This window comes from Salmo salar, chromosome ssa05 (assembly GCF_905237065.1).
Source record: "Salmo salar chromosome ssa05, Ssal_v3.1, whole genome shotgun sequence".
Classification (NCBI taxonomy): Eukaryota; Metazoa; Chordata; class Actinopteri; order Salmoniformes; family Salmonidae; genus Salmo; species Salmo salar.
Genome location: NC_059446.1, coordinates 56,955,411 through 56,978,673, shown reverse-complemented (window position 1 = coordinate 56,978,673; position 23,263 = coordinate 56,955,411). Strand labels below are relative to the sequence as shown.

Sequence of the window (23,263 nt, the reverse complement as noted above, 5' to 3'; positions counted from 1 at the left end):
TTTAGAAGCTTCTGATAGGCTAATTTACATAATTTGAGTCAAATGGAGGTGTACCTGTGGATGTATTTCAAGGCCCACCTTCAAACTCAGTGCTCCTTTGCTTGACATCATGGGAAAATCAAAAGAAATCAGCCAAGACCTCAGAAAAAAAATTGTAGACCTCCACAAGTCTGGTTCATCCTAGGGAGCAATTTCCAAACTCCTGAAGGTACCACGTTCATCTGTACAAACAATAGTACGCTAGTATAAACACCATGGGACCACGCAGCAGTCATACTGCTCAGGAAGGATACGCGGTCGGTCTCCTAGAGATGAACGTACTTTGGTGCGAAAAGTGCAAATCAATCCCAGAACAACAACAAAGGACCTTGTGAAGATGCTGGAGGAAACAGGTACAAAAGTATCTATATACACAGTAAAACGAGCCCTATATCGACATAACCTGAAAGGCCGCTCAGCATGGAAGAAACCACTGGTCCAAAACCACCATAAAAAAGCCAGACTACGGTTTGCAACTGCACATGGGGACAAAGATCGTACTTTTTTGAGAAATGTCCTCTGGTCTGATGAAACAGAAATAGAACTGTTTGGCCATAATGTCCATCGTTATGTTTGGAGGAAAAAGGGGGAGGCTTGCAGGCCGAAGAACACCATCCCAATCGTGAAGCATGGGGGTGGTATAATCATGTTGTGGGGGTGCTTTGCTGCAGGATGGACAGGTGCACTTCACAAAATAGATGGCATCATGAAGAATTAAAATTATGTGGATATATTGAAGCAACATCTCAAGACATCAGTCAGGAAGTTAAAGCTTGGTCGCAAATGGGTCTTCCAAATGGACAATGACCCCAAGCATACTTCCAAAGTTGTGGCAAAATGGCTTAAGGACAACAAAGTTAAGGTATTGGAGTGGCCATCACAAAACCTGACCTCAATCCCATAGAACATTTGTGGGCAGAACTGAAAAAGTGTGTGCGAGCAAGGAGACCTACAAACCTGACTCAGTTACACCAGCTCTGTCAGGAGGAATGGGCCAAAATTCACCCAACTTATTGTGTGAAGCTTGTGGAAGGCTACCCGAAACGTTTGACCCAAGTTAAACAATTTAAAGGCAATGCTACCAAATACCAATTGAGTGTATGTAAACTTCTGACCCACTGGGAATGTGATGAAAGATATAAAAGCTGAAATAAATCATTCTCTCTAATATTATTCTGACATTTCCCATTCTTAAAATAATGTGGTGATCCTAACTGACCTAAAACAGGGAATTTTTACTAGGATTAAATGTCAGGAATTGTGAAAAAAACTGAGTTTAAATGTATTTGGCTAAGGTGTATGTAAACTTCCGACTTCAACTGTACTTCCTCACTAACACACAGGTATTGATTGTTGATTAAGATATCTATTAGAAAGCTTAAAAAAGTCACTTTTCTCTGTGTCCCATTTAACCAATACTCACTTTATATGGAATGGTTCCACAAAAATGCGTGAAAGAGACATTTATACTCATTATGATAAAACATAAATATAAAACATTAATATTTAATATGTTCTAACACAATTTCCATATAAACAATCGTCGGAAAAGTGTATTTTATCACAACGAAATGATGTCTTGATAAATCTAACACATCAAAGGAATATTGGCCATAAACATTCTGGCAGCTTTACAAAAAGATACAGTACATAGCCTACATATTAAAGACATTAAATACAGGCTATCAAGTCACAACAAGGCCGACTTCAAATGCCGACCTCAAAGTTCAAATAACCCCGCAACTGACCGCAGTGCGAATGCAAACTATGTCAGGTCAATCCTACACATAATAATGCATTGAATTAAAAGGCATATAATCAAAGGGATTACTTATCATCAAGGACCTACAGTATTTAAGTCTAACGAAATCGACCAAACAACGGCAAAAAGTACCAAAGGAAAATCTACACCTTCGCTCATCTGATAGGCCTATAGTGGAGTTTCGTGCTGAATGGACAGCATTAAAAAAAGCCAAATAACGAGTAATAAGTAACAGATTGCTTTTCCAAGTAACGTATCGAAACACTGTCCATGTTTATATTTTTAAATATTCATGAATTATTGTAAGAAAATTGTTATTGAAATCAAAATACTACTCATAGTACAGAGCAAGCTGTAAAGCTTCATTTAACACCGATGTTTTGTAGAACGTTCAGGTGAATCACTATGGAATCTTAAAGGAGGCCTGGGTAAGGCCAACATTTCAAGTATTCCAACTTCAATTAATTATTTTGGAATTATGCTTGAAAATAAAAATGTCAAATATATGGTCAACAAACCTTCCTCCAAAGGACCCTTCTATGATTAAATGTTGTGAAAAAACATGTGTTCTAGTTTTTGTGAGATATCACCCAAAGGTGAAATGATTTCCCTTACTTTTTCGCAAGTATTCTGGGACGTTCAAATCATCTCACATGTTAATTAAAAAAATATTAAAAATCACAGACTGTTAGACCTGTAGTAACCACGTTACTTCAATGTTATTTTTACGTTACCTTTACCAAAGCCAAGAGGTATTTTTCTTTTGTTCGACAGAGTGATATGCTGCAGTGCCAGAGTATATTAATGTGTCATTTCTTTCCCAGACATAATCACACCGTAGTGAAAATGATGGCACCCACACCACAAACTCTTCAGCTTGAAACCCTGCAGGTTCCAGCACATCTGGTGAACAATGGACGACTGTAAAGACTGAGTGTGATGTATGAGAATCATAAAGTCTTTTGTCATCTAGTCGCATTGCTGGGGTTTATTATTTCTCAAGCATAAATCTCTCTCCAACGGTCATTTTATGTGATTCGAGGGACCTTTTAAAAGCAATTATTTGACATTGAGAGGGAACATTCAAAACCTGCAGGACATGACTAGTGATCGATTTGGAAAAAGGTTTTGCAGACATCCAAGGTTCTCAATTTCCCTGACCAGTGGTGAAGACAACTTCACAAAAACATTATGTAAACATGAGAACTAACCACTGTACAAGGCTAGGTTTGGACTTTGTTTCAAGATGCATCCTTGTTGGCATATTTCTATTTAAGAAAATCATTCAATAGTTTGTTGTTTTATCAGTCACATCCCTAATTCAAATGTGCACGGTAAACATAGTCATTTTTAGCCAGGTCAAACAGACTGACCGGTGCACTCACGTTCTGTTTAATTGAAACAGATTGTGAGTTATCGCGAGATCAGGCTGGGTTCACGGGGGTATGTTTTTATCTTTTTACATAGCCCCTAAACCAGGCAACCAGTTTTTATTAACCAGGCAACCAGTTTTTATAAACTAGACCTTGGGTAGACTACAAGTGATGTTTTGTGTACAAGAACTGCCTAGAAGTACCTACCCTCTGATAAGCCTGGTAGATGACATCATAGATGAACCCCTGGGGCATCTCACTGGCTCTGTACTTGGTTCTCTCCAGAGAATGGTCCAGGTAGCCCTCCAATGTGGTAGCAATCACTGTGGAAACCAGAGGTCGGATAGCCCCAGCAGCCTGCAAAATAATACATGGAACGGAATGTCATTCTTCCTTACTCTTTATGGAAATACACACATCAATCCAAAAATGTAACAAATAGTTCTGATCATATTGTGTCTTGAGGCTTACCACACTTGCTCTAACCATGGCTGGATAACAACAATAAATCCCAGCTAAACAACAGCTTGTGCACACAATGCTTTTCCTGTATAATTGGAAGTTCTTCATAAGCAACATTCCTGAGATCGTACTTTCATGTGACCATGACATGATTGAGGATGAAAATCCCCATTGTGCCAAGAACAAGTACAGTCAATGAGATAAGGTGGGGGAGGGGGGGGGCAAAAGGACTAGTAAATGGAATGAAAGCAAACACGTGTTATGTGTTACACATGTTATTAAAATCAAAATGAATCTCATGCTCTTCGGAGGAGACTGATATTTTATCATGATCGGGGATACTGGCAAGTTAATGAAGACCAGACTGCTGGCTTTGAGAGTTAGTTACACACACACACACACACACACACACACACACACACACACACACACACACACACACACGTCAGCCCCAATGTCAAAAAGCTCCTGCTCACACTTTTCACTTTTGTGACCAGCCTTCAACAATATCATGTCACAGCTAGTAAAATATAAATCACCATCAAAACATATCAATGTCTTCCTTAGCCACTAATATCAGCCAATGTGGTTTTAATTTGTCCTGGCTTACAGTAGGTATACATGGCTACAGTTGAGAGCAATGAATCGCTCCATCTGAGCTCCACTGACCGTGTTGCGTTGGAAGAGATCGAGGACTTTGAATATGTACAAACCCCTTGTTCTTTGGCAGCCATTGTTATCTTGAGGAGGAAGTCCTCTTCCACAAAGGGCCGCACTGCATCATGGATGATGACCACCTTTGGTTTAACGCGGGCCGTACCATCCTCTCCCTCACTGAGGGCCCGGACCCCATTGAATATAGATCTGTGGCGAGTAGATCCGCCATGTACCACTAGGACATTTCTGTGGTGGAAGCGATGGATAATGTCCATCATCAAATCTAAGCTCTCCTTGGCAACCACCACGACAATGCTTTGGATCCATGGCACTCTGTCAAAGAAACAGTGTGTATAGTCGTAAGTCAACACATTTCGCACTGTGGTTAGAACATATTCTTGTTGAGTATATTTGTTTCATTACTTGTGTCATGACTTGTGATATTACCATGCATAACACATTTGGGTGCAATTATTTGCATTCATTATTTCAACAGAATTCCACTGAAATGGTCAGTATGAAACAAAAATACCTCGTAGTATCAAGAACAAGTAGGCTATTTTGGACGTTGTTGGAAGTTGTAGAAAGAGTCAAAAGTGTAACGTGTGACCTGATGGATTCAGTAAAGATCTATTAAATGGGGTAATGAGACATTACAAAACCTTACATTTATTCAACGATAACATAAAAGAGCGTAAAACCCCAATGAAATGGTTTGTTTACATGTGGCTACTGTCTTGCGCAGTGACAAGATTAAGGGGCAGGGCCATAAAACTACAGTATTCCAAACGGGACATACGTTTTTGCATGCAAACACTCGACACTTCAGGTGTTACCTCTCGAAAGTTTGAATTGTGTAGCTTATCAGAGGTCTGTTGAGAAACGTGCAGAACTGTTTGGGTGTCAGTAGCCCCGTTCTTTCTCCACTGCCACCGGCTGGAAGAACCACAGCTACCGGGAAATCCACGCTGCAAAGTCCCGCCATGTGCTTGTCCAACCGGGCTTCGCATGCTGAGAAATGTCCTGGTTCAACAGGCCTGTCCATGTCGCCCGTTTCCTCTTGCAATTGAGTCATTTGAAGTTAAAACGGACTAACAGTGATGTCACGAATACGTCCTATCGGTATCCCCATATACAGTTTCATTCATTCCTTTATGGGCGGAGTCGCGTAGACCAGCGATTGATTCGATTTGTATCCTGCTACATTGTATCCTGCTACATTGCGCTTGCGCACTGTCAAGGAAGCCCCATACCAGCTATACGTCACTAATGTCATCTGTGGGGTCTTTGCTGATGTCTCAAGATTTCAATATCACCTATCAACTATGTATTTGTGGTTATTTATGACAATTTTTCTTATCCTGTATGCTTTCATGCCTTTTTAATTTTGACTGCTTGATGCAATTGAGCATACATTTACATTTTGGTCATTTAGCAGATGCTCTTATCCAGAGTGATTTACGGGAGCAATTAGGGTTAAGTATCTTGCTCAAGGGCACATTGACAGATTTTTCACCTAGTCGGCTGAGGGTTTCAAACCAGCAGCCTTTTAGTTACTGGCCCATGCTCTTAACTGCCAGGCTACCTGCTATACTCATTTAGTTATTCAAGCTTGCTTGATCTGGTGCAGAAGTATAACAGTTGTGATATAATTGTATGTGTAGGCCTATACTGTATGGGATTTCTTGACCTACATGCTTCAACATTGAAATGCCATCTAGTGTTCCATAGAACAATTTGGGGTAGGCCTACATATTTGTAGGTGGTCGACATGTGCTGCCACCCAAGATATGTTTAAAACTAAATTACTATGTGTAAGTAGCCTACCACAGAACATGGATTTACATCAATGAAACAAGAACTTGAAAATGGCCCTTAGGACATAAACCCTAATACTGGGTAATATTCTATTTTAAAAGTGGCAAATTAGATCTCTAATGTAAGAATCAAGGTGAAATTTGTGTTAACATTTATTATTTTTTCAAATGAAAACATGAGCAATGGCAGCTTTTTGCTAAATATGTATGACGCATATTAAAAGGTTTATCAAATGAATAGCAATACAACATATACATCTTATAGAAAATGTTTATACATATGTTACCATACTTCAGAGGACATGTGATATCATACTATATATGTACACATATTTACATTGTGTATTTGTGGTGCTTTTGTGATGGGAAACCCCTTTTCATGCAGAGCTTCTTTTATTACATTATATTGGCTGTAAAACTGTGTTTGTATAATGGAGTGAAGAGCAGGTTTACATTGTCATACAAGAACTTGAATGATGCGAATTATCTTAAAGTTCCAGACAGTTCTATTGGTCATGATGACCCCATTTAGGTTCATTTCATCTTATTAGCTAATGATTCAATGGTGCCCATTGGTCCTCAGATGTAGCAAGCAACCAATGCAATTCGCTTTTACAAAGTCACTTTCAGTGGTCCTCCTCACAACAAGCCAGTCCCAATAAAAGATAATCCAAGAACACAGTCACTGAGGGATTCTGCAGTCCTGCCTTAGGGCTCGGCTTCATGCCAATTCTCGTTTAGCTTGATCTTCCCTAGCCTCCTTTTGGCTTTGGCTTTGTGTTTGTGGAGAAGCTGGGGCCGAGACAAGGCAGGCTCCTCAAACTTCATATGGCTCGACTCATTGTGTTGCCGGGAGTACCTCTTACACTTGCACGAGGTGACCACGGTGATTTTGTATGTTCTTGTGCTGCCATCCTGGCACTGCAGCTGGATGCGTTGGGTGCGTGTCTTGTCGTTGACGCAGCGCCAGTCCTGACTGTTCCTCCGGCTCCAGAACTTTCTGCCGTAGCCGCCGCCGATCCAGTTGGGAAGCATCTGAGCGGGGAGGCACTCACCAGCACATACTAGCTCCTTTATGGGGTTGATGCTTGTGCATTGGCCATCAGAGATGTACTTGGTGGACCTCAGCTCTCTACAGCCAACTTGGCGTCTCTGATCTGTAAGAGAGAGAAACAGAAAAACGATGAGAATCAAACAACTTTGAACATCTAGTGAAGATTAAAATGTCCTTTTGTGGCCCCAAACTACTTGGTTTCACTTTAAATTCTACTGCAGGTAACATAAAGGGTTTTCGATCAGAAAACCTTACAAACACAGCCGTCTATTTAGTTAATTTGGAGGTTTTTGGCACAGACCAAAGCCTATACCGATTACTGGCTTGTAGAGAGGAAATGGTGCATTGCTCTTGCATGAGAGGAAGGGCTTTAGTGTTCTGAGCTATGTCAATGGAGCTGGCTTTCCTATAGGATTATCAGCAGGCAACTGGTAGGACAATCAGCACGGTTCTGCTCCAGGCTACAGCTCCTCACTCACCCTGTAATCCAAGCCAGGGCACCATTCACAGACTGCCATACACATCTGTGACAATGTGCCCCCTTCGCTATGACAGAGTTTGATGAATGAAGAGAGGAGAGGCTCCCTTTCTCTCCTTCATGCTCGGGGTCCTTAAGAGAGCTCAAGTCAAACAGCGCCAGAATCACAGACTTCCTGTGTATAGGAACACACCTCAATTCAGTGGCGCTGACACATGATCACTCCCCAAACACTAGCCTGGCTGCCCTGTGTGACTCATCTTTACTGCCCTGCATGGAAGCCTGCCAGGAGTGTGTGTATTGAAGATCATAGTGCCAAGTTTTGCCTGGTCTCACTCAGTGGGGGCATCTGATACTGTCACTACTGACCAGAGCTGATCATATCCATGTATATTGTACTATGAAATATTATATATATTGTACTATGAAATTTTATATATACACATACATACATACATACATACATACATACATACATACATACATACATACATACATACATACATACATACATACATACATACATATATATATATAAATATAAGCTGGTTGTAGTTTTAGCAGTTACATTTTTACATTAAGACTGTAGTATATTATCATTTATAATTTAGAGAACACAATCTCAACAACCTAATTGTAGAAGCCTCTATAAACCTGCTTGTGCTGGAATAAATATGTCTATGCACTTGTCTTAAAATTAAAAAAAAAAAAAACTTTTACAAAAGTTAAAAACCAAAGAGAAATAGTTAAAAACCTTAAAGCACAATTTCTCAATGATTTGACAAAGAATACTGAACAATACTCACCAACTCTATCGTTCCCAGCAGTATTTCCCGCGCCTCTCCCGCCGTTTCTTGCACGATTTAAAGAGGCATTGCTCGGGGCATCCTGCACAGGAGTACCCACGTGCGAGTATATGATCTCCGTAGCATCATTCTTGAACGCCTGGCAACTCCTCACAAGAATACAAAACAAGAATACCAGGTGGCACAACTTGTATGCGCTCAAGTGCATATTGCTTCTGGGGATGTAGGAAATAAGCAGATCCCGTGTCAGCTAAATTGATTTCTGTGCCTCTGATGTCTGCGGCAGAGATACTACGTTCTGAGCTTGTTTTATATAGGCCTGTCCGAGTCTTGTTTTGGCAACCGCTCAGGTGCACATCATGGGGTCTCTTGACTGAAGGCTGGGCGTAACTGAATAACCACGCCCATTTGTGTGTGCGCTACAGAGCCAGCGCGTCTACAACATCTGGAGTGATCCTTTTCCTGTCTCTCCAATTGATGGGATTTGGTGCTATTGAGTCATTTGTGCTTCTTCAGATCGCAATCTATTCATCACATTTAATCTATTCAAAATATTAGAAGAGCCTCCACTTTTGGTCTCTGCAATAATGTGTTCTTCTTCAGTTAAATGTTATTTTTCATATTCCCTCATTTAATCATCTTCCATGTTCTGACATGCAGTCTCACCTACTCTCTTAATTCAAAAAGGAAAGCTGATACGGTCTGTGTAATTTGCTTTCGGTCTCTGTTGTTCTCTTCCTCTCGACCTCTCAATCCCCATGTCATTTTTATACCTAATGATTGGAGTGCCAAGACTAACTGGAGTCTTTGTGTGTGTGCTACTCATGGCAAGGAGAGATATAATTACTTCTGTGGGAGCATTCACTTCAGCCTTGTCTTCCAGATTTGAAAAGAAGTGTCACACATAGACACTAATTGTTGCTCATGTGAATGAAATCTGATACACTTTTGTTCAGTGCAGGGGCGGAAATCCCGGGGGGGACGGGAGGGACACGACCCCCCATCCTGGGAAAAATATGATTTGTCCCCCCCAATATATCACTGAAACATAACTATGTAATTTAAATAATATTAATAATACGCAATGAAAGCAATTGTGCTGATTTATAGACACTTAATAGCTCGTTTTTAAGTTTCAAAAGATTGCGACCCCCCCACCCTTTGCCTCACAATGGTTTGATCCACTGCCAGTTCCTTAGCTTGCGAGGTAACGTAGAGGTCGTATCTACTGTCTGAAAGGCACTCAATGCACGTAACTGACGTGAGGTTAATCCAGTCAATCGCTCACACACACTAGCTGAATATGCAGAGCTAGCGCGCAAATATTAACTATTAAGCTAGCTAGTACCTATTCCATTTATGTGGCGTCGTCAAAGATGGAATCTTTGCTATCGTCAATTTATTCCAAGATCAGCATGCATGTAAGTTAGTGCTTCAAAGTCCCTGTGATAAGGTTAGCGATAAACTGAACAGAACTACACTCTCTTCTACCATTGTTTTAAATATATTTAATGGTCTCGTTGCAAAAGCTAAATTGTCACAAGGGAACTTTTATTTATATATTTTATTTCACCTTTATTTAACCCGGGTAGCAAAGATTATAGCAAACACCACTGAATTGGTGCTCGCTAGCTTTGCAAATTCAGCTATTGTTAGAAGCCAGCCAATATGAAACAAACGATTAAAATTACAAAAGGTTGCAGCATATGTTGTGTAAATGGTGAACTCATACAGCTGTCAACTCTTGTCACTGCAATCCGTTTCACATTTGCTAGCTACCTTTTAGATCGAAGCACATATAGAATGATAGAAGATAAGATGATAGAAGCCCATCTCCTACTGTAAATAACCTACATACTGTGTGTGTGTAGCCAACCACGTAGAAAAATGGCAGAAAAATGGCAGAAAAAAGACAGACATCAGAGTATTTTTCAGTACACCAAAATGCAAAGTAAGAACCCTAGTAGCCTAATATCTCAAAGACTAGTTGATAAAATGTTCATAAGAAAGAAATGAAATTCTAATGGAAATGTTTTACAATGATGTCATTAGGCAGAGCAGGCAACAGATGGCACACAGACAGCAGAGTTGGGGACAGATATGCAGGGACAGACTGGCAGAGACAGGGAGTCTCAGGTAAGTTTGTTGAGTCTTTGTTTGGCAACATTATGAAAGGTTCTCCATTTTTTTGACTTGTAAAATAGGAACATAATTGGAAAATGCCATGGATACCCCCACTCTCAACTTAAACTGGTGACTGAACTAAGATTTGTTAAAGGCAATGGTATTGCTGTTGTGATTAGTTGTGTAGTTTTGGGTACCGGTAGTTAGGAGTACGGCAAACACCTTATTTCTTTGGTTCCTCAATATAAATTTACCATATTAAACGTAGGCTATGTGTTACAGCACTACTTTTGGTGTCCCCCTCAGGAATTGCTCTTGAGAAAATGTAATGTAATTGTCCCCTCCAAAGTTGATATCAGATTCTCGCCCCTGGTTCAGTGTCATTATCATGTGAACCTTAAATATAGGGGCCTCCTTCCTCCTGTGTAGAATACCACAAAGCATTGAAAGCAAATCAGATGTACTGTATCTTGTGATATAATATCTGCCTGAATACATGTAAAGGTGAAGCCATAATATATTTGTATACTATTGTTGGTTTTGTAGCTAATGGCCTTGTCTCTTTTTACTTACATGCAAGACATATTTCACTAAATAGGTATTTCACCTACCTCACTTCCGATCACAAAATAAAGACAATACCACCATTTTATCCCAGAAGACTAGTAATACATGGATGGCTTTCCCATCTACAGTCCTTTAGGTGATGGGGTGAATGATGCAGAAGTTCATACGATATGCCACTGTCATGTTTCTCCCATCTAAAGGAGCAGAAAGCTGAGATAGCACCGTCTGTATGTGTCCAGACCATGGAGACGGTGACATGTAGGAGTAGATCAGGTGACATAATCCTGTGGGAAGTAAAAGGACAGGCACACAATCCCACACACATTCCTGCATGCACACGCATGCGCGCGGACGTGTGCGTACGCGCGGACACACACACACACACACACATTTACATTTACGTCATTTAGCAGACGCTCTTATCCAGAGCGACTTACAAATTACACACACACACACACACACACACACACACACACACACACACACACACACACACACACACACACACACACAGACAGACACACAGTGAGTTATTAACATATTGACAAGCAACATGACAGGAGTGTGCGTATTAGCAGGAAGGACCCTCATGTAGTAATAGGAGGGGGGACGGGGGGACTAGAGAGGGACAAAAGGAATGCATAACATGGGAACAAAGCCAAGAGAAAAAAGTTCATGGGTGCGTAGAATTTACTATGAATCCCCAAGGAAGCCCAGTGTATAAATGCAGACAATGGATTTGTGTCTTATTCTAGAGAGAGCTGTTCTCGGTTTGCCTTTAGCCACCAGATTCAAGCTACTGATTTCATTTCCCCAATTGTGTATTATTATCGATAAGAATTATTATGTCAAAATTGTGAAATATCCCAATTTACTGTGAAGAATAGAATTGTGAACTTGGGCTACAAATCAATAACAGGCCCACGATAATGTAATGAAATAAATGCATGCAATATAGGGAAAACCTATGTCATTCTGAACCTTTGTCACCCTACAGTCAATACACTAGGTAGAGATAGTATGCCATCTACTGACCAGTTGTTGCCATTGTTGAAGGAATTGAAAGCAGCATAGTAATACCGTCATATCATGAATGTTATCATTTAGCCTCATATTATAACAAAATATATATATTATTGCCTCCTGTCCCCCCCAAAAAAACAAATAGCACGGGAATAAATACATTTCTGAAACCTGTGCAATCTGAGGATAAGCAAGAGAACAGCTTTCTTTGATTGTTATGATTCAAAATGAAACAGGGGTTTCCTGGTTACAGGTAGGCCTACTGTAGTAGGGCGGTTGGTCAGGTTTGGTTTGTCCTTCATAGGCTGATAGACATGGAGGTGTGTCTGAATTAATGTACTTCATTTATCTTACCTAAAAGATTGCTCAAATATTTTGAAAATGTGATGATATTTAGAATTGTACTGCAAATTCCTACAGGACATTGATGATGCTCTCCAGAAGTATGGAATCAGGAGAGACACTGATGTCTGTCAACTTTACCTTGCCAAATAGTAGTCTTATCATAACTTCTAACTATGGAATCTAGAACTTGAGAATGTCAAATGAGGCCCTACTCATTGCAAGGCTGTGGATCCAGGCACTTGTCATCTCCCATCTGGATTACTGCAACTCGCTGTTGGCTGGGCTCCCTGCCTGTGCCATTAAACCCCTACAACTCATCCAGAACGCCGCAGCCCGTCTGGTGTTCAACCTTCCCAAGTTCTCTCACGTCACCCCGCTCCTCCGCTCTCTCCACTGGCTTCCAGTTGAAGCTCGCATCCGCTACAAGACCGTGGTGCTTGCCTACGGAGCCGTGAGGGGAACGGCACCTCCGTACCTTCAGGCTCTGATCAGTCCCTACACCCAAACGAGGGCACTGCGCTCATCCACCTCTGGCCTGCTGGCCCCCCTACCTCTGAGGAAGCACAGTTCCCGCTCAGCCCAGTCAAAACTGTTCGCTGCTCTGGCACCCCAATGGTGGAACAAGCTCCCTCACGACGCCAGGACAGCGGAGTCAATCACCACCTTCCGGAGACACCTGAAACCCCACCTCTTTAAGGAATACCTGGGATAGGATAAAGTAATCCTTCTAATCCCCCCCCCCCTAAAAAGTTTTAGATGCACTATTGTAAAGTGGTTGTTCCACTGGATATCATAAGGTGAATGCACCAATTTGTAAGTCGCTCTGGATAAGAGCGTCTGCTAAATGACTTAAATGTAAAATGTTAAAATGGATGTGATGTGACCTGTAAATTATAATTTGTTGGAAAATATCAATCATGTCCGTATATGCCAGTATTATGTTACATAAAATGCTTTTTTGCAAATTAACTAAATCATATTATAGAGGACTCATCAATATTCCAGACTTGTCAAGATTCTCCATGCTGTGATACTTATGGCTGAATTACAGCAATATACTGTAACCAACATCACAAACAGATAATGATACTGTAGACAGTTATATTAAATGGGGGAATGCGTGACACTCAAACACTAGGCATATCATGTCAGAATAGCCAAGAAAGGCAAAATATAATTTCCCCATATCCACTCCATAATGCTCTGTAAATGTTTCAAATGAACGAACTCTTCTACCATTCCCTCAACTGTTGCATGACAGATCTTTAGCTCCAAAACAATAAAATATCTATTTCACATAAATATTACAATCTTTGTTTTCCTAAGCATATGCTATAACATTGCATTCATTGCATGTTCTCTGTGTGAGTTTGTCTTGTTGTGGATCTGTGTTTTGCATCCCCAAGTGCAGACATGCCTATCCTGTCTTTATAGCCTGTTCTCAGATCTGTTTGTGCTCTTGCGAAGTCCATTGCTGTCATTGTCAAGCCAAGTTCGGCATGACAATTTCACATGGAGTTGTTAAGAGAGCAGAAACAGGCTGGCACTCAGGCTACTGTCTTTAAAGTATGTTGTCCATTCCTTGGCGCCCTGGGACACCTAACCTGTCATTGGGTTCTTCTTCTGCACAAACACCAGATGAAGAGGTTGGAGGACTGCGTGGTTGAGCTGAGGAACTTGCAGCATCTCCTCACTGTCAGTGAGTGAATAGGGATTCCACTGATACTGTACAGTCCAACGCCCTCACATTTGACATGGTTATGTGAGGAAGAAACAGATCGGACCAGTGGAGGTTGGAAGTATAAGAAGACGGGCTAATTTTAATGGTTAGAATGGAACAAATGGAACGGGGTCAAACGTGGTTTCCATATGTTTGATACCATTCCATTCCAGCCATTACAATGAGCCCATCCTCCTTTATCTCCCCCCACCAGCCTCCTTTGGATTTGATACAGTATTGTAGATGAAAGCTTGTTTGACAATTGCTTTTGCAGCCTTTTTCCTGAATCGCTACTCACAACAGACTGGATATCATCAATATGTGGTCCATAACTTGCCGTCAGTGCAGTTATTGGATAGAAGAGGTATGTCAACAAATATTGAAATCATATTCCAAAAATTGGAAAATAAGCAACTTACTAGTGAAACTGTTACAATACATTGCTGTGTCAAGACTGGGATCCTTGTTGAACCTTAAGTGATGCCCGTTTGACAGAGGTGAAGCAGGAGAGGAACAATTCATTACAGCCGTTTAGTATAGAACGCCATTTTGTCCCCCAGTCACTGGCATTTGGCAGGTGGGCAGAGACTTCTGCCAGTAGAGACTGGCATCTATGGGGAGGGATGACACCTTGCTCAAGGTAAAACATAGTACTGTACAAAAGGAGACGAGCATTCGCCTTACATTGCAATTCACCAGCTTTTTGAACATATTGACTTAAATATTGAGATAATATGCAGTCAATTTGATCATTTTCATCTGACTTGCAGGTCCCTATGGCTCAAGACAACATTTGAAGTAAGTCACAAATAAGGGATATGGATGACTATCTCATGATACAAATTCTACAACGTTACAATTGAATGTATGACTCCTAAAGTATTGAATGTTTTCAATGTATATATATATATATATATATATATATATATATATGCTTCTCTGTGATGCTTATCTCTGCCCAGGAGCCCATTGGATGAGATAGCAGATCCCAGTGTGCGCAGGGCCATGCAGAGATCCATCATGCAGTTCTTCACTGTGGACTGGACGGCCATTTCCACCACCAAACAGAGAAAGCTAGGGGAATGGAACCGGCCAGGGGCCAACATCCTCACTGTCATGTTCAGCTAACTGCACAAGCAACACGAGGGGTGAATCTCAATTGTATTTAACAGATTCTTCATGTCCTCTCCTCCAATGCATTTTGAGAAGCCAAGGAGAGAATATCCCAGGGGAGGAACCTCAGATCTTCTGCTCCACTATGCTTTGAGAAGGAGGAGGATGTGAGGAAATACAATTGAGATTCTCACCTGAAGGTCATACCAGTGTGGTGTCATGCTGTATGAACCTGTAGAGGGAGCTCTAGCTGAATTAAACCAGTCAATAGAATCAGTTTCCTCATTACTACCACACTACAAACAGACACCCCAGTTCAATGTTACACAGTACAGGATGAACTTGAGGAAGAACTCTGGGAGTCTGAATCCTCACTGGTCTACGTTAAGCACCTTTCCCATGTGAGTGGAGTCTTAGCCTGATCCCAGATCTGTTTGTGCTATCATGTCAACGCAGTGTCATACGAAACAGTGTTTGGCATGTCAAGGAGTGGCAAGAGATTGGCATGATGACTGATACCAACAGACTGATACCCAGGCGAGTCTACTCTGTCATACGATCAAAAGCACATAGAGACAGTACTGTGGTGTTTATTCTGTTGTATTACAATCAGTCGTTTGACATCTTTGAAACATCAGTATTCAACAAAACAGCAACATTGTTAGAGGGATTTGCCAAGTTGCTTTTTCAGGAGGTTATAGTCACTTCAAAATAATGTTGTTCTTGGTCAATTCAAGCCACTTGACTGTATGTTTGGAAACAATGTCCTTTATCTATTAACTAGGGAAATGACTCGACGCAGAATTATTCGTTTTAAAAGGACATGAACAAATAGAATAGCAATTAAATCTACTACTACTTCTTTACATCACACTCCCTGAAGCACTTTCCATTATTCTTGAACAAAAACCGTCGACATAATTATATTCGTCTACATAGACATTTAACATTGAATATGAATGATACAAAAAAAAATGAAATGGAGAAATTAAAAAAAAGAAAAAAAAGCAAACACTCGTGACCCTAACCCTTCTTCCATTGTGTGCAATAATGTGTTGCTCTGATGGAAAACAATGTCAGATCATCAATAAATAAGGGATCCTTTCCCATGGGTTTAGGCCTTAAGCTTGTGTGAAGCTCCTGCGTACTTCATCCCCAGGTTAACTGTTGGGCCTTACATGGCAGGCCTCCCTTAGACCTTCTAGGACAACAGTGTAGACCTGGAGTAGGGGAGACAGCAGGGTGTATAGGCATTGTGCACCTGTGTTGGACGTCCCTTACAGGCCCCCCTTTCAGTTCTCTGTGGCTGGAGTGGTGGAGACAGGGCTGGGGGGAGGGGGGTCTGCTTGGTTGTCAGAGGGGGACGGAGAAGACGGAGAGTCCTCATTGGGTCCCACTGAGAGGTCCTGCATGGAGCCTGTCGCCGACTCTACCGCCTGGCTCTGCTCTGAGAAACACATCAGGAGCCCACTGTTAGCATGATGCCTTGTAACACCACACAATGGAAAGACTATTTAAGCTAACTACCACTTTTGAAGCTGAGGCGTCCTATTCAAAACCAAGAATCCTTTCGTAACCAATGTACAGTAGGTGTTTAATGTAATCCTTGGTCACTTAAAATTACAATGAGACATATACAAATGAAACAAGAGGTGACATGAAAATGTACAGCCCAAGAATATTTCTCCAATACCTTTCCTCTGTCGCTCCATCAGCTTGGCTGACTCGGCCTCGTGTTTTTCTCTCTGCTCCTGAAGCTGCTTGCAGACCTTCTTATGGGTGAACCAGTGCATTTTCTGGCAGGCTGGGGCACAGTAAATCACCTATAGGAACACAAAAACGTTGCACGTGTTGGTGGACGAATAGAGGCCCATGCATCGGATGCAAGGATACATAATGACAGATTGACCATTGCTATTGCAGGTCTATGAATGACGACAGTGGATATATGAATATAGCGTTTGATTGTATTGATATGAGTTACCATAGAAAAGCGCATTGTGCCTACCATTTTACAGATGGAGCATCTCTTCTCTGCTCCCTTCTCCCCACAGGTGGTACAGAACTCCGCGTCCATGAAGCCCACCTGTCCTGTTATAGCCTGGGTCAAAACTGAGATGGCTGTAGGATCGTTACCCTGACCAGGACAGAAAGGGGAAATGGGAGAGAAAATTCTAAATATACACTAGATATACAGTACAAACAATTGAAAATGACACTAAGGGTCAAAGATTAAGCCTAGTCATGAACTAAAAAAAGCTATTTTAAAATGGGAAATCCTCATTGAGCATGCTTTTTAGTCCATGACTAAGCTTAATCATTGTCCGGGAAACCGGGTATAACAGTATAAAAGCTTAAAAAGGTTATTAAGCCCACAACAGGAAACTATTACGAGTGGAGCTTCACTCAAACTGACGTTGCAAAATGAGTCATTACTAAATACACCGACAGACATCACACGAGAGAGAGAGAGAGAGAGAGCATGACTGTAAAAGCCCTTTGTGACAACTACTGATGGAAAAGGGGCTTCATAAATCAATTTGATTGATGACTGATTGACTCACGATCTCCACGGGAGCGATACTTCGGACCAGCTGCTGCAGCAGTGTGGCGTCGCAGTAGGGGAACTTGCGGATGCACTCTCTGATGAACTTCTCCTGGAACAGTGGGAAGCCGTCACTGTCCCGGCCCTTCAACAAGCTGCATTGGGACAGAAATGACGTCTGGGGTTATATATATATATATATATAAATATAAGTATAATCGCAATACAGTATATATAACAATCAAAAAGATTTAGTGTGTCAGAGTGTTTCTACACATCATCAGTGCAGCCAGATATGCATTTCATACCAATTTCTTCCTCATCTTTCCGACTTTTTGCATTGACATCCTCTGTCCGTCCAGTTTAATAAAAAAATAAATAGTAATAATAGTGTCCGGGAAAATCGGCCCCATATGTATTTACATGTTCATATGTGTATACTCTATGCATGTCTGGGAAACCAGCCCATACAGTCCAAAACCCTCGCCCACCTCTTGATGAGTCCTTCCAGCTTGTCGTCGCGCTCCTTGAGGAAGGAGGCACACTTCTGCAGCACACAGCTAATGTAGTGCATCTTCATGGCCAGCACCTCGTTCATGTCCTGTTGCTTCACACACTTTTCACAGATCAGCTCCATCACCCGCCGGCACTTCTCCAGGGCCTCCGCCTCGGCCAGCACCGGGTTCTCCTTCACCAGAAGCACCATCTGGGAGAGACAGAGAGAGAAGGGGGGGGTGGTGTCTCATACACTATAAAGGGTGACATAACAGCTCCCTATGTAGGATGCATTGCCAACTGTCACATAACCTACTATTCCCCAAAAAGCTATGCTTTATAAAAGGTGACATAACGCACAGATAGGGTTATATTTGTGGTCTTTGTGTTTTGTCTTTTACAGTTCTCCCACAGAAAAGGTCTGCTTTCTTTTATTTGCCTGATATCCTTGCTGGTCTGAGTGGTCCGGTGTACACATTGCATCACTTAATATTTCACTCCAAAACCACTATTCCATAATGTGGCCCAGAGACAGCGGTGATGGTATTTCACCTTGACAGGGTTGAGGTTGGTGCTCATGATGATCTTGTGGAGGGGCCCTGCCAGTTTGGGGGGCAGCTTGGGCTCCTTCTCCAGCCCCTGGCGTTTGGTGTAATACTCCAGCTTGGCCCGCGAGAAGAAGTTGTTGATCACTGTCACACAGTCGTGCTGCCCTGGGGAGAGGAGATACACCTGGGTGAGAAACAAGTACCGAGGTCTCACTGTGACAGAGGTTGCATTCATAAGGCTCCAAACAGAATGTGCCCTAATGAACACGATCAGAATAAAAGGGGGGCAATGCCAATACGGAGTCTTTCTAGTTTATTCTACGTCAGACATCACACACACTTCCATCGGTGTCCGTATGTGGCAGGGTCTCCAGTCAATCACGGATTACAAAAAGAAAACCAGCCCCGTCGCGGACACCGACGTCTTGCTCCCAGACAAACTAAACAACTTCTTTGCTCGCTTTGAGGACAATATAGTGCCACCGACACGGCCCGCTACCAAAACCTTCGGGCTCTCCTTCACCGCAGCCAACGTGAGTAAAACATTTAAACGTGTTAACCCTCACAAGGCTGCCGGCCCAGACGGCATCCTCAGCCGCATCCTCAGAGCATACGCAGACCAGCTGGCTGGTGTGTTTACAGACATATTCAATCAATCCCTATCCCAGTCTGCTGTTCCCACATGCTTCAAGAGGGCCACCATTGTTCCTGTTCCCAAGAAAGCTAAGGTAACTAAGCTAAACGACTATTGCCCCGTAGCACTCACTTCCGTCATCATGAAGTGCTTTGAGATACTAGTCAAGGATAATATCACCTCCACCCTACCTGACACTCTAGACCCACTCCAATTTGCTTACTGCCCCAATAGGTCCACAGACAACGCAATCACACTGCCCTAACTCATCAGGACAAGAGGAATACCTATGTAAAAATGCTGTCCATCAATTACAGCTCAGCATTTAACACCACAGTACCCTCCAAACTTGTCATTAAGCTCGAGACCCTGGGTCTTGACCCCGCCCTGTGCAACTGGGTCCTGGACTTTCTGACGGGCTGCCCCCAGGTGGTGAGGGTAAGAACCAACATCTCCACCCCGCTGATCCTCAACAGTGGGACCCCACAAGGGTGCGTTCTCAGCCCTCTCCTGTACTCCCTGTTCACCCATGACTGCGTAGCCATGCACGCCTCCAACTCAATCATCAAGTTTGCAGACGACACTACAGTGGTAGGCTTGATTACCAACAACGACGAGACGGCCTACAGGGAGGAGGTGAGTGAGAGCCCTCGGAGTGTTGTGTCAGGAAAATAACCTCACACTCAACGTCAACGTCAACAAAACAAAGGAGATGATCGTGGACTTCAGGAAACAGCAGAGGGAGCACCCCCCATCCACGGGACAATAGTGGAGAAGGTGGAAAGTTCTAAGTTCCTCGGCATACACATCACGAACAAACTGAAATGGTCCAGCCACACACACAGCGTGGTGAAGAAGGCGCAACAGCGCTTCTTCAACCTCAGGAGGGTGAAGAAATTTGACTTGTCACCAAAAACCCTTACAAACTTTTACAGATGCACAATCGAGAGCATCCTGTCGGGCTGTATCACCGCCTGGTACGACAACTGCTCCGCCCACAACCGTAAGGCTCTCCAGAGGGTAGTGAGGTCTGCACAATGCATCACTAGGGGCAAACTACCTTCCCTCCAGGGAACCTACACCACCCGATGTCACAGGAAGGCCAAAAAGATCATCAAGGACAACAACCACCCGAGCCACTGCCTGTTCACCCCGCTATCATCCAGAAAGCGAGGTCAGTACAGGTGCATCAAAGCTGGGACCGAGAGACTGAAAAACAACTTCTATCTCAAGGCCATCAGACTGTTAAACAGCCATCACTAACATTGAGTGGCTGCTGCCAACATACTGACTCAAATCTCTAGCCACTTTAATAACAAAAAATTGGATGTAATAAATGTATCACTAGTCACTTTAAACAATGCCACTTTATAATAATGTTTACCTACCCTACATTACTCATCTTGCCTATGCCGCACGGCCATCGCTCATCCATATATTTATATGTACATATTCATTCCTTTACACTTGTATGTATATGGAAGCTGTTGTGAAATTGTTAGATTACTTGTTAGATATTACTGCACGGTCGGAATTAGAAGCACAAGCATTTCGCTACACTCGCATTAACATCTGCTAACCATGTGTATGTGACCAATAAAATGTGATTCGGTTTTTTTATTATGTGTGAAATCCTTACTGTACATACCAACAAACGCAGCCATCTGAGATGCTGTTCGCCCGACGGAGTTGACCACATCAGTCTCCGCTCCTGCATCTAACATCATCCAGGTGATATCAGTCTTACCTATATGGCAAGGCGGGGAGAAAAGAGTTACTTCACACAGTCAAATCAATGAATTCACCATGGTGCACCCTGATCTACACAGGGATATCCTTTCTCAGCGATACAAACTGTGAGAAAATGTGCCTACCTGATAGCCCAGCGAACATCAGTGCCGTGTAGCCATGCTCGTGTTCATTACAGTTCACATCTGCCCCGTGTTGCAGTAGCAGCTTGCACATGTCCGCCTTGCCCTTGTATGCAGCGTGCATGAGGGGAGTCATCCCATTCTGAGGAGGAGAAACAGAACTGTCAGTAGTGTATGTTGTAGATATAGGCATCATTTAAGTAGTCTATTACATACAAATGATGCTGAATTAAATCTACACAGATATTTCCCATTGTACAACATTGTAGAATGCACAATACAGGACAATGAGATTACGGAAAATAGCCTTTGCTAAACTGTGGAGTGCCTGTACTACACTGCCTGCCTCTTGAGGAGCAGACATAGGCAATGTTATGAAACAAAAAGAGACATGCTGCCTGCCTGTCGTTTCCTTACTGTCCAGTTTGCTGACAAATTATGAAGAGCATAAATCAATAACTTAAAAACTAATGTTATAATAGAATATCGTTGAAAATCGAACCCATTTCTGCCTTTACCTCATCCAAACAGTTGACTCTGACATCCTTGCAGCCCAATAATCTTGAGGCTTCTTGAACATTTCCTGAGAAAAAGCATCAAAGGTCAATCATTACTTTTACATGCATGCTACCTTCAAGGGATTGTATTGCATTGAAAGCTATGAACACTGCCTCAAGCTAACCAAGGCTTGAAACAACCAACAGTTGTCTTGCCTAGAAAACTGTTTCAGCAATTTCATGAACTGGCTAGCTAGCTAGCTAACATAACGTCTAGTACAGTACTAACGTTAGCAGAGTTATAACTATCTGTAGTACTAGCTTGGCTAGCTAGCTACCGTAATTAGCAAGTTTCCTTCCAATGCAACTTGCTGGATTGAGCTATCAAGTTAGCCATATAGCCACCATCATTAGAAACATAATTTAACCCATTACATAACGTACTAGCTAAATGAAAAATGGGACAGCAATCTCAGATATATTATCTAGACAACAGTAGCAAGCGTACTGTCTAGCTGGCTAGCATTAGCATTAAAGTAAAGAGGCTTTACCTGCAGCAATAACTACGAATAATTCCCTCTCGGTAGAAGATAGATCTCCCTTCTTCGGAGATGACATATTGACTAGAATTGTGTGTAAAAAAAAATAAATCTGCGAATGAAATAAGACAAATATGGATAATTATGAGTGACACCAAATTATAGACTATCACGATGTTTGGTTTTCATTCTGAAGCTTGCGAGTCTTGCTAGCTGGCTGTTGGGGTTAAACTGGTGTTCAGACTGTACCACGTCGTACAGTACAGGGGTGGGCATTGAAATTCATATTAACTCATTCAAATATTTCTCTTCCGTTGAAGACATTAACACAGAAAGTAAATAATAAGCATAGATATTATTGCAGTATACAAAATTGCAATACCTTAATTATTTAGCATAATACGAACTGCTTTCAAAACCCATTCTCCCCCCTTTTTCAACATTTGTTAGCAGTTCCACAGAAGTTTAGAACGTTAATTCTTGATATGTTGAAGTGTTTAGACTGTTCTTCAATATGTTTTAGTGGGGTATAATTCATTACATTTGTCCATAAGCACTAGCACACTTTCATAACTTGAATAATAAATATTAAGGTGTTTTATTGAAAAGCAATAATGTTGTTTATCAATGTCCAAATTAAAAGATAAAGGTTAGAGATACATTAGTGTCATAACCATAATATGCTCCAATTGTTTCAAAAGTATTTTTCCTAATCATTGTACCCCTGCAACCCCTGCAAAAAAAAAATTGCAGTTTTGAAACTGCAGTAAAAGTGGAGTAACTGCAGTCAACCG

At 41.9% G+C, this 23,263-nt stretch overlaps 3 protein-coding genes across 4 annotated transcripts in view; all 3 read right to left on the bottom strand.

Annotated features, from left to right (window-relative positions):
- crppa (CDP-L-ribitol pyrophosphorylase A) overlaps positions 1-5,553 on the bottom strand; it is a 36,488-nt gene extending 30,935 nt beyond the window's left edge. The window contains exons 1-3 of the mRNA XM_014200612.2: positions 5,130-5,553; positions 4,350-4,626; positions 3,382-3,531 (exon numbers count right to left, since the gene is read on the bottom strand). Of these exons, the coding sequence (XP_014056087.1) occupies positions 3,382-3,531; positions 4,350-4,626; positions 5,130-5,368 (666 nt within the window). The 5' untranslated portion in view covers positions 5,369-5,553. The remainder of the gene's footprint in view (positions 1-3,381; positions 3,532-4,349; positions 4,627-5,129) is intronic.
- Positions 5,554-6,245: 692 nt separating this feature from the next.
- On the bottom strand, positions 6,246-8,732 carry sostdc1 (sclerostin domain containing 1). Of its 2 annotated transcripts, XM_045717696.1 has the most exons (3): positions 8,449-8,721; positions 7,644-7,817; positions 6,246-7,267 (listed from the first exon to the last, which is right to left on the bottom strand). In XM_045717696.1, exons 2-3 carry the CDS (start codon positions 7,666-7,668, stop codon positions 6,819-6,821), a joined length of 474 nt encoding a protein of 157 aa, XP_045573652.1. In that variant the 5' UTR covers positions 7,669-7,817; positions 8,449-8,721; the 3' UTR covers positions 6,246-6,818.
- Positions 8,733-15,914: 7,182 nt separating this feature from the next.
- On the bottom strand, positions 15,915-22,714 carry ankmy2a (ankyrin repeat and MYND domain containing 2a). The gene is made up of 10 exons (XM_014200613.2): positions 22,482-22,714; positions 21,952-22,016; positions 21,437-21,575; positions 21,211-21,309; positions 18,933-19,093; positions 18,377-18,591; positions 17,905-18,040; positions 17,349-17,477; positions 17,034-17,163; positions 15,915-16,787 (listed from the first exon to the last, which is right to left on the bottom strand). Exons 1-10 carry the CDS (start codon positions 22,546-22,548, stop codon positions 16,633-16,635), a joined length of 1,296 nt encoding a protein of 431 aa, XP_014056088.1. The 5' UTR covers positions 22,549-22,714; the 3' UTR covers positions 15,915-16,632.
- Positions 22,715-23,263: the final 549 nt, after the last annotated feature.

Coding starts and splice junctions, on each gene's coding strand:
- sostdc1 (XM_045717696.1), bottom strand. CDS start 7,668: ATGGTGCCCTGGCTTGGATTACAGG. Junction 7,268..7,643: donor GCCCTGGCTTGGATTACAGG/GTGAGTGAGGAG, acceptor TCTCTCTTACAG/ATCAGAGACGCCAAGTTGGC.
- ankmy2a (XM_014200613.2), bottom strand. CDS start 22,548: ATGTCATCTCCGAAGAAGGGAGATCTATCTTCTACCGAGAGGGAATTA. Junction 19,094..21,210: donor TCAGATGGCTGCGTTTGTTG/GTATGTACAGTA, acceptor TCCTCTCCCCAG/GGCAGCACGACTGTGTGACA. Junction 17,164..17,348: donor GATGCTCCATCTGTAAAATG/GTAGGCACAATG, acceptor GTGTTCCTATAG/GTGATTTACTGTGCCCCAGC.